The sequence below is a fragment of the Mastomys coucha genome, unplaced genomic scaffold (genome assembly GCF_008632895.1).
Source record: "Mastomys coucha isolate ucsf_1 unplaced genomic scaffold, UCSF_Mcou_1 pScaffold1, whole genome shotgun sequence".
NCBI lineage: Eukaryota > Metazoa > Chordata > Mammalia > Rodentia > Muridae > Mastomys > Mastomys coucha.
The window spans coordinates 15,982,642-15,993,859 of NW_022196891.1; the positions used below are offsets into that span (position 1 = coordinate 15,982,642).

Here is an 11,218-nt window from a genome sequence, read left to right on the forward strand (position 1 = left end):
CGCACGTCAGGTAGAGAGTCCCCTGCCACTAAGCATGGTTCGCACAAGTTGTTCTCTGACCTCCACACACATGTAATGGTATGAACATGTGTATATACATACACACACAGAGAAAAGAAATAAAGGGTGAGTGAGTCTCTGCTTTGCTCCATGTCACTGTACCTTGTCAGGACTACAAAGGCTGAAGTGTCATTATACAGGACTTGGCCCTCCCCAAATCCTACTTTGAAAGCCACCAAGGGCAAATCTGGGAAAGGAAGGGGCAGGAATGAGGGAGGCGGCAGGTTCCTGAACTGGAGAGCTGGGAGGAGCAGGAAAAAGAAGTCTTATCACAGTGTTCCTCCTCACGTACCCCCAGCCCCACACCCACATTCCACCCCTCCACCCGCACCCCACTGCCAAGAGGAGTATTATCCGGAAAGAGAAGAGCCACTGCACATTATCTAGATGGGCACTGTCGTTCGTCAGGGAGGTTAGGGTTTCACCCTCTGCTACCAGCAATCGCCAAGGGACTGATTAAACCGTGGCAAACAAAATATGCTCCCGGCAAAGACACACTGCAGATTTCCCACTGAAGCTGGAAGCAGGACAAAGAACAGAAGCTTTTCCATCTCCGCTAGCTCTAAGCTGATTCTCAGAGATGAGCCACGGGGAAGAGCAAGCAAGGGCTGGGTCTGGAGCTGAGATGGCAGAGCACCTGCCCGGCATGCACAAGACCCTGGGTGGGATCCCCAGCACTTCGTAAACCAGGCACTAGTGGTGCACACCTGTAATCTAGAACACAGGAGGCAGAAACAGGAGGATCAGAAGTTCAAAGCTCTCCTCAGCTACATACTGAGCTAGAGGTTAGCCTAGAGTAGAAGAGATTCTGTCATTATTTTTATTAAAGAAAAAAATTAAAACTATAACAGAGAGGGGGGTCATTTGTGATGTCACAGGTCTAGAAAGGTTCAAAGTTCAAGGTCAACTTGACTGTACAACAAATTTGAAACGAGCCTGGGGTATGTAAATTACTGTTTCAGAAATGAAGCATCATGGGGCTGGAGAGATGGCTCAGCAGTTAAGAGCACTGACTGCTCTTCCAGAGATCCTGAGTTCAAATCCCAGCAACCACACGGTGGCTCACAACCACCCACAATGAGAAATGAAGCATAACAAGATCACTTTCCTGTTATGGCACTAGACACGAGCTTACCATGAACCCCAGGCCCAGGGAAGGGGATCCCAAGTGTCTCAGGCTGACATATACACCCAGTTTGCTAGCACGGCTGTGGATCCAAGCCACAGACTCTGGTTTCATCCTGTGATGAAAGGCAGGGAGGTCGGTGGAGCCTTCAACTGAAATGCTGCCTACACGGAGCCTGGGCTGAGCATCTACCTCCACGGCCTTTTTGTAGGGAAGTGTTTACTGAAGAAACTACCTGTTACAAGGTCCTGCTGGGTCTTGCCTGCAGGTTAAAGGTTGTCCAGGGAGAGGAGGGAAAGAGGATGATGGGTAGCACCCCCCGCTCCCCGCCAGAATGAGATCCCAGAGCACTGATTCCAACCCCCTCAAAAAAAAATCAGCATTTTCAGGCTGAAAAAGTCTTTTTGTTGTTTTGTTGTTGTTTATGTTCTTTAGACAAGGTCTCCTTAAGTAGACCACGCTGGTCTTGAACTCACAGAGATCTGCCAGCCCCTGCCTATCAGTTAGTGGGATCAAAAGCCTGTGCTACCATGACCAGACAGACTACGCCTTGTCTCAAATGTGCACCTACCTCCTCTCCAGAGAAGACTAAGGCTATGCCTGGATGCCCCCTGCGCTCCCCTCAGCTAGGAAACGGGTAGGGAGCAAAGGAACAGAAGCCTGATCAGCATGAGGAGCGATGTGAGAGTTCAGATAACGACGCAAAGAAAACAAAGATGCTGCGGTACAGCGGCTGGGAGAGAGCTTGTCAAACACTGGGTTCCACCCTGACATCCACAAATCCGGTGGGATGGTCCACACCTGTCCTTATAGCACTTCATCCATGAGAGCTACAGGTCAGTCTAGAGCATATGAGACTCTGTCTCGATAGATAGATAGATAGATAGATAGATAGATAGATAGATAGATAGATAGATAGATAGACAGACAGACAGACAGACAGGGAGAGAGGCAGACACACAGACAGACAGGGAGGGAGGGAGGCAGACAGAGCCAGGAAATGGTACAGTCGAGGACAAGGTACTTGCTACTAAGCCTGGCAACTTGAACTCAATTCTCTGGGACCCACATGATCACCAAAAACCCAGCTGATGACGGAACACAATTCCCTGTGCCCCAGGTTACAGAGAGCACTGGCCCCTGCTTAAAGCCAGACCCCTCTGAATGTCCCTCGAGAGTCCTTGCCCTCCTCCAGAAGCAGCTCATCAAACAATCCCCCCTGGTAGGGAACCAAGAGGGGGGCTGACATCCCACAGCACTAGCCTGGGCTACAGTGTGAAACTGAGAAAAAGAAGAGAGAGAGAGAGAGAGAGATAACTGGGTGCAGACACAGCCCTTCTGCCTGCCCTAGCTCTGCACTGATTTCACAAGCCCAGGATGTGAAGTAAGAGCCCGCACCATAGGCTGTGAAAACGGAGTGAAGTTCAGCCGTAAGCCACCTACTTCAACTGTGTGCTAACACTCTGAACTCTGATGTCACAGAAAAACCACAGGGCGGTCCTGTATTTGTGTAGAGCCCCGGGTTCCCTTCCCAGCACTGCTTAAACCTGGTGCTAGGTGCACGCCTGCCATTCGAGCACTGAAAGGCTGGAGGCTGGGAGACCAGAAGTTCGAGGTTCTTTTCACCTGCATACGGGAGCTCTAGGCTAGCCTGTGTGAGACTATCAAAAAGACAAAAAGGATGAATAAAAAAGAAAAAGGAAAACAGAAAATGACAAGTCAGCTGTGGTGGCACAAACCTGTAATGCCAGCACTGGGGAGACAAAGACAGGAGGACCAGAAGTCCGAGGTCGTCACTGCCTACATAGCCAAGCTTGAGGCCAGACTGGGGCTGTTAGGAGACCCTGTCAAAAGAAAAGAGAGGGGGAGAAGGAGGAGGAGGAGAAGGAAGAGGAAGAAAAGAAAGAGAAGGAGGAAGAAGAGGAGGAAGAAGAAGAGGAGGAGGAAGAGGGGAGGCAGTGGCAGTAGAGGCAGCAGCCACAGTGGCTGAGTGGGCAGGAGAGAGTGCCACTCTGGCAGAGGACCTGAACTCAGTTCCTAGTGCCCACATCAGACAGTTCACAACTACCTGCAACTTCTATTCCAGAGGATTCTTCTTGCTTCTGTAAGCACTTACATTCACATACCCCTATGCAGACGGACAGGCAGACAGACAGACAGACAGACAGACAGACAGACACACACACACACACACACACACACACACACACACACACACACACAGTTAAAATAAAACTAAAAGCCAAGCAAGACGGCTGTGTATTGAGACCGCAGAAAGCCAGCTCCCGAGAGGCCTCCAGAACTGATCCTACCTTGTCCACGTTGGCGCGGGTCTTGGCCGATGTCTCCACATACTGCACACCCCACTCTTCCGCTTTACCTCGGGCCTCATCCACGGGCACCTGCCTCCGCTCCTCCAGGTCGGACTTGTTGCCCACAACCAGTAGTGGGATCTTATCCTCCTCGGCCTTGACTCGGAGGATCTGTTCCCTAGGGACGGTGCGGCAAGAAACGTGTGGTTAAGAACACTAAAGCTAGCCGGGCGGTGGTGGCTCACGCCTTCAATCCCAGCACTTGGGAGGTAGAGACAGGCGAATTTCTGAGTTGGAAGCCGGCCTGGTCTACAGAGTGAGTTCCAGGACAGCCAGGGCTCCACAGAGAAACCCTGTCTCGAAAAACCAAAACCAAAAAAGAACGCTAAAGCTATCAGGAGATGCAATGGGAAGGCTCCACAGCCGAGTGCTGGCTCCACACAGCCTGAGGACCACGCAGCCTGAGGACCACGCAGCCTGAGGACCACACAGCCTGAGGACCACGCAGCCTGAGGACCACACAGCCTGAGGACCACACAGCCTGAGGACCACACAGCCTGAGGACCACACAGCCTGAGGACCACGCAGCCTGAGGACCACGCAGCCTGAGGACCACGCAGCCTGAGGACCACGCAGCCTGAGGACCACACAGCCTGAGGACCACGCAGCCTGAGTTTGATCTACACCATGAGTGGTGAAAACTGGCTCCTGCAAGTTGTCCTCCATCCTCCACATAAACTATGGTATGTGTGCCGGTGTGTACACACTGCACAAATAAATACAGTTTTTGTCTTGTTTTATTTTAAAGCTAGCATATGAAGTCAGTGTTACAAGTAGCTGCCAGTATGCCTCGGGGTTTACAGGGCATTTAAAAGCCTGGCTAAAGAACAAGAGAAATCATTCCTTTGGGGAGATTTCAAAATGGGTGTACTAGCAGGGGCTTCTCCAGGCTGGCCCTTGGCTCTCATCTACCATAACCACCTGGCCTCTCCCGGCACAGATTTCTCTGCCCCATACTCCTACAAAAGAGACTTCTATACAAGAAGTCAGGAGTGTGCCTCTCAACAGAGCCCCCCGATTTCCAGGGTGAGAGGGAAGTTCAGGAAGGTACCCTCGGTGAATCTTGGGGATGTGGCCCAGTTGGCGTGTGCTTCCACTGCATACACACAGCCCTCCCATTCCATCTCAACACTCTATAGGCAGACATGGTGCTATATGCCTGTAAACCCAGTACTCACTCCGTGAAGACAGGAAGACCAGAAGTTCATGGTCATCTTAGGTACGTAGTAAGTTTAAGGCTAACCTGGGCTAACCTGGGCTTCATGAGATGCTACTTAAGACAACAACAACAACAAACAAAACAAAAAACCCCATCAAACCCAAAGCAACAGATCACAAAAATGCTTAATAATTCCAATACAGGCACAAGGGAGAATAAAAGGCAGTGTGTACACGTATCCTGCTTTATCTTTGGGATGACATCAAAATCAGATTATAAACAGGAAACACAGTTGCGATCACAAAAATGCTACCCACATAGAAACTTCCTGAATGCTCAAAAAAAAATCCACAGACGCAACTGCTCACACAGCGTTCTTTGCTGTCCGTCTCCTCCATACACACACCGCGGCCGCAGAAAGCAAGCCGGGACCTTCAGCTCTTTAGAGACCCGAGACCACAGGCGCTACCACCTTCTTAGCATCAGCCTTTGAGTTCCCCCTTGCTGCTTCCCTGGCTCACCAAGGCTGCCGCCCAAATCTCAGGAAATGCTTAGCTGGCTCTCTTTCCCTTTGGTTGTCATCAGAGCTCGTGACAAGAAAGAGAGTGTTAAAGCTTAGGCGCTGTGATGGCTCAGTGGGGAAGGAGGGCTTGACATCAAGCCTGACTACCTGAGTTCAATCCCTGGGACCTACATGGCAGGAGAGAGCTCCCCGACTCCCAAGTCCTCCCCGACTTCCACACATTCTCTGTGGCACGAATATACATACAGGCGCACACATACCCCCCCCCACACACACACACGCCACGCCACACAAATACTAATAAAAACATTTTTAAGGGATGGAGAAAAAGAGCTGGGAAGATGGCCGAGTGAAGAGATTGTTCCCAAGAACCCACACAAAAAAAGTCAGACAGGACCGCTGGAAGCAGGCCCTATGTTCTCGGCTCTGGGAGGGTGGAGACAGGAGGATCCTCAGGCTTGCTCACCAGCCAACCTCACTACTTGAGAGACTGCCTCAAAAAATGACGTGGACAGAGAAGACAGTTAAGGTTAACCCTTACACACGCGTGCGTGCACACACACACACGCATGCACGCGCACACACACACACATATTCATGTAGTAGCTAGAGAGATGACTCAGTGGTTAAGAACACTGGCTGCTCTTCCTGAGGACCCAGGTTCAATTCCCTGCACCCACACGGTCGCTCACAACCTTCTGCAACTCTAGTCCCAGGGGAGCCAATGATCACTTCTGGCTTCCATAGGCACCAGACATGTATGTGTACACAAATACATACGCAGACAAAACACTCATACATATAAAATAAATAAAAATAAAAGTAAAGCCCGGCGGTGGTGGCGCACACCTTTAATCCCAGAACTTGGGAGGCAGAGGCAGGCGGATTTCTGAGTTGGAGGCCAGCCTGGTCTACAGAGTGAGTTCCAGGACAGCCAGGGCTACACAGAGAAACCCTGTCTCGATAAATAAATAAATAAATGTAAAGAAAGATTACAGGGACAAACTATAGGGTTTGGCTTCCCTTTTCAGTCCTTAGCTTAGACTCAATTGAGTTCTTAAAACAAAATGTCACCTTCCAGGTATGGTGGCCAATGCTTTTAATTCCTGTACTTGTAGACACAGGTAGGTTTCTATAAGTGCAAGGCCAGCCTGACCTGAAAGTGAGCTTCAAGCTGTCCCAGGCAATGAATACTGTTAGGCTTCTGATCTTCAATGTCCCCCCCAAGCATGTTTTAGGCTCAGCGTCCAGTCTGAGGCGCTACTGGACAATGGTTGAACCTTTAGGAAGCAGGGCCTAGTGGGAAGGAGCTAGGTCTCCGGGTGTGCCCTGGAAGGGGACCCTGGGACTCTAGACTCCCTCTTTTGCATCCCAGCTGTTGTGTGCTGCATGCGCTTTCAGCATCACACCCCACCATGCTGCACGGTCCCCCAGACCCAGAGCCGCAGGCCACACGATCGTGGTTTGTAGTCACAGAAACCACAAACCACAGTAAGTTCTTCTCTGAGGAGCAGACTAGCAAAAGTATTTTGTCAGAGCAATGGAAAAGTAGATTAACACAGAGATGTTCTTAAGGGGAATAGATGAAAAAAAAATGGAATTACATAAGAAAATGGAATGCTTATGTATTGAGGAGCCAGTTACAGCAAAATACACCCCAATGCTCACTGTTTCTTTTTTTCTTTTTTAAAGATTTATTTATTTAAATAAAGATTTTTTTAAAGATTTATTTATTTATTTATTTATTTATTTTATGTATATGAGTACACACCGTATCTGTACAGATAGTTGTGAGCCTTCATCTGATTGTTGGGAATCGACCCCTCTCACTCAGTCCCTGCTCGCTGCGGCCCAAAGATTTATTTGTTACACTGTAGCTGTCTTCAGACACACCAGAAGAGGGCGTCAGATCTCATTACGGGTGGTTGTGAGCCACCATGTGGTTGCTGGGATTTGAACTCAGGCCCTCTGGATGAGCAGTCGGTGCTCTTAGCCACTGAGCCATCTCTGAAGCCCATCACTGTTTCTTTCTAACAGAGTTTGGAGTTGGGGTCACTGGCTGCTCTTGTACAGTCCTTGGTGTCCATTGGCACACCCACAACCCTCTGGCCTTTGTATGTACGGCACACACACTGGTATACAGACATACATGTGGGCAAAACACCAGTACACATAAATAAAACTAAGGACACCTTTTTAAAAAGATAGGTGCAGAAATCCTAAAACATGGATGCCCAAGGAAACAGAAGCAATAGTAGACCAAAGTGTACCAAGATTCAGAGAACCCTATGGCAGAGTTCTTCCTCGTCAGAGCCCAGCCATCACCATGCCGCTCAACCCCGGGTCCCCCGAAGCCTCAACCTCCTGGCAAGGGGTGTCAGGGCCAGGCTCTCCCCGGTCAAGCACACCTGAACTCGGCCGTGGCAGTGAAAGACTCGTGCTCCGTGATGGAGAACACCAGCAGAAAGCCTTCTCCGCTTCGGAAGTAGTTGTCACGGATGGCCGCATAGTCCTCCTGGCCGGCTGTGTCCAGGATGTCTATCTGAACCTCTTCTCCATCGAGAACCACCTTCTTTCTGTAACTGTCAGCTTTGGTGGGCTCATAGTCTTCTACAAACTGGGGAAAACAGTCAGAGTTAAGGAGTACAGTCGGGCATCCCGATTCTACACCCGAATGCTTTACAATCAGCTTCGCGATCACTAGGAGTCTAGAGTCATCACACCCAGAGAAGACACTCAATCAGCTTTGCGATCACTAAGAGTCTACAGTTATCACACCCAGAGAAGACACTCAGGAATACAAGTGACCCACCGCTCCCTCCTTCCTCCGACAGAGTCACACCATGTGGCTCACGGTGGTCTTGAACCTCCTGTCTCTACCTTCCAAATGTTGGAATGGCAGGCATGTTCTGCCATGGTTGGGAACCCCGCATTTCTTGATAGCTCTGAGTTCTTCTATTTTTTTTTTTTTAAGCTTTCAACAACAGGAGCAGACAGCCCCATTTTACAGATAAGAAAGGCAGGCACTAAGCAGAACTCTTGGTGATGTCACTGTCAATACAGCGTAAAATTATAATACAAACAATGGCAACCTGTATTTATAATGAACAGAACTATAAAAATCACCCCAGAGGAATGTGGCAAGAGGAACCAGAGCATAGAATAAAACAAACGGAGGGGCTGGGAGATGGTTTAGTGGGTGAAGTGTTGGTCATCAAGCATGAAGAACTGAGTTTGATCCCCATATCCCACTTACAAACAAACAAACAACAAAAGTCAGAGGCTGGAGAAAGGGCTCAGCAGTTACGAGTATATATGGCCCTCCTAGAGGACCTAAGTTCAGGCCACAGTGCCCTTGGGTGGCTCCAGGGAACCCAGGGCATCTAGCATGTGTGAGCACCTGCACTTGTATGCACACACCCACGCAGTTACACGCTGGTACGTGTAACTAAAAATAATAGAATTAAAAATAAATCTAAAAAGAAAAAGTGAGACATGGTAGTAGTGCATGCTTATAATCCCAGTCCAGAGACATGAAGACAGGTGACACTGGCCAGCTAAGGCCAGCTAAGGCCAGTTAAGGCCAGCTAAGAACAGCTAAGGCCAGCCTACCCAGAGAGCCCCAGGCCAATGAGAGACCTTGTCTCAAAAACAAGGTGGATCATGTCTAAGGAACATTACCTGGGGGTGCTCTCTGGCCCCCGTAGACACAAGCATGTGCAGGCACATGTATGTGCACACCCCCCACATGCATCTGCATACATGATTGTGCACACATACATGTAAAGTAAGAAATAAATCCAGTCAAGCACTGAAAGTAGACATGGTAAGCACCTTATTACCTTGAAGTAGAGAAGGCCTTTTTTAACTATGACTCAAAGTCCAGAAGCCATGTAAAAAAAAAAAAAGTGGTAAATTAGATTTCCCAAGAATGAAAAACAACAGAGGCGCAGCATAGCACAGCCCAGCAGAGCCCAGCAGAGCCCAGCAGAGCCCAGCAGAGCACAGCGCAGCGCAGCACAACGCGAGCGCTAACCAGAACTCGAGCTGCACACAGCGCACTGAGCACGCCTTAACACGGATGGGAGCATCCCACAGAACATCCAAAGCCAGCATGGAGACATGCTCTCCTCACTAGTGCAAAAGAAAGGAGGGAGGGCGAAGGGAGAGAGGGAGGGAGGAAGAGAAGAGGAAGCAGGAGATAGGGAGGAAGAGCCGCCCCGAGACACAGGGAGGAAGAACCGCCCTGAGACACAGGGAGGAAGAGCTGCCCTGAGAGACAGGCTTTGGGGGAAGACATTTGGCTCCCTGTGGGACAGCGGACAGGACCATCCCACGGAGAGATCTGTCAACATCTGATAAAATGAAAAGTATTTTATCCTCTGACCCTCCCCACATCTAGCTTCTAGGAATCTAATCTCCAGAAACGGTGGCCCAAAATATCAAGGTCACTGTTGCCACCAAAGGACATCACAAAAGATGAAGGCCTACCCAAATAAATGCTCATCTAAGGTTGGCTGCACAAATGAATGCTTCGCTGTTGCACAAACTATATACGGGCACGTAGAACACTCTAGAATAACAGTGTGTCATTCGGCAGCAGGTCGCCAGTAGAGATTATTACCTATTTATATAAGGATGTATTCCCCCCAAAGACAAAACAAATCCAAAAGCTGCCAAAAAGAAAAACAGCAAATTAGCCACCCCAAATGCTTTTTTTGTAATAAAGATACACACACACACACACACACACACACACACACAAATTAACTAATTTAAGAGACTTTAGCAAACTCTTGATAAAATATAATCACTTTAAAAAAATTTTAATTACATTTATTTAGCGTATATATATATATGCCTGTGTGTGCACGTGTGCGCACGTGTATATGTGTGTTTGTGTGTGTATGTGTTTGAATGTATATATGTGAGTATGTGTAGATGTGTTCATGTATGTGTATTCGTGTGTATATGTGCATTTGTGTGTGTATATGTGTTTGTGTATGTAGTGTGTGTTTATGTGTGTGAGTGTGTGTATATGTGTGAGTGTGTATATGTGTGTATGCATGTGTGTGTGCGTATGTGTACTTGTGTGTGCATATGTGTGTGTTTGTGTGTGTATATGTGTTTGTGTATGTGGTGTGTTTGTGTATGTGAGTATGTGTGTTCATGTGTTTATGTGTGAGTGTGTATATGTGTGTATGCATGTGTGTGTGCGTGTGTGTGCGCGTATATGTGAGTTTGTGTGAGTGTGTGTGTTTGTGAGTAGGAGTGTGGGAGAGCCCGTGCTGCACATAAGCGGAGGTCACAGGATAGCCTCGGCCATCAGCCTTCACCTCCCACCTTGCTTGTGAGTCAGGGTCTCTTCCTTTTCCTGACACTGTGTGTGTGCTGGGCCAGCTTGTAGGGAGTCTCCTGCTGCACCTCCGATCTTCCCACAGAAGTACTGGCGTTACAGACGCTACTATGTTCAGGTTTTACTTGGGCTCTCGGGGTTCAAACTCAGGTCCCCATGCTTGCATGGTGATTATCTTAGCCACTGAGCTGTCTCGGCCTAGCACTGGTGAGGCTAGGCTTGGGGCTAGCCTGAGCAATCTAATGATACTGTGCCTCAAAATACACCAGCCCTATGATGCCCATGTAAGCACCCCTAGTTGAACTCAGTGGGTCGCACAGAATAGACATGAAGATAGATGGGTCTCTTTAGGATGAGACAGGGAGAGCTGGAAGTGGGGAAGCAGGAGAGTGGAGAATGAATACAATCCACACAGAGTATATGCATGTATGACACTGTCACCGAATACATTTGAGATTCACTTTAAAAAATGAGGGATGGAAGGTGGGCATGGCGACACGTGTGAGGGATGGAAGGTGGGCATGGCGACACGTGTGAGGGATGGAAGGTGGGCGTGGTGACACGTGTGTGGGATGGAAGGTGGGCGTGGCGACGCGTGTGAGGGATGGAAGGTGGGCGTGGT

The 11,218-nt window shown here is 49.0% G+C and overlaps 1 protein-coding gene across 1 annotated transcript in view; it reads right to left on the reverse strand.

Annotated features, from left to right (window-relative positions):
• The window catches only part of Ralb (RAS like proto-oncogene B), a 45,503-nt gene that overhangs the window by 4,529 nt on the left and 29,756 nt on the right, over positions 1–11,218 (reverse strand). Inside the window, exons 3-4 of the mRNA XM_031380442.1 lie at positions 7,649–7,857; positions 3,499–3,676 (exon numbers count right to left, since the gene is read on the reverse strand). Of these exons, the coding sequence (XP_031236302.1) occupies positions 3,499–3,676; positions 7,649–7,857 (387 nt within the window). The remainder of the gene's footprint in view (positions 1–3,498; positions 3,677–7,648; positions 7,858–11,218) is intronic.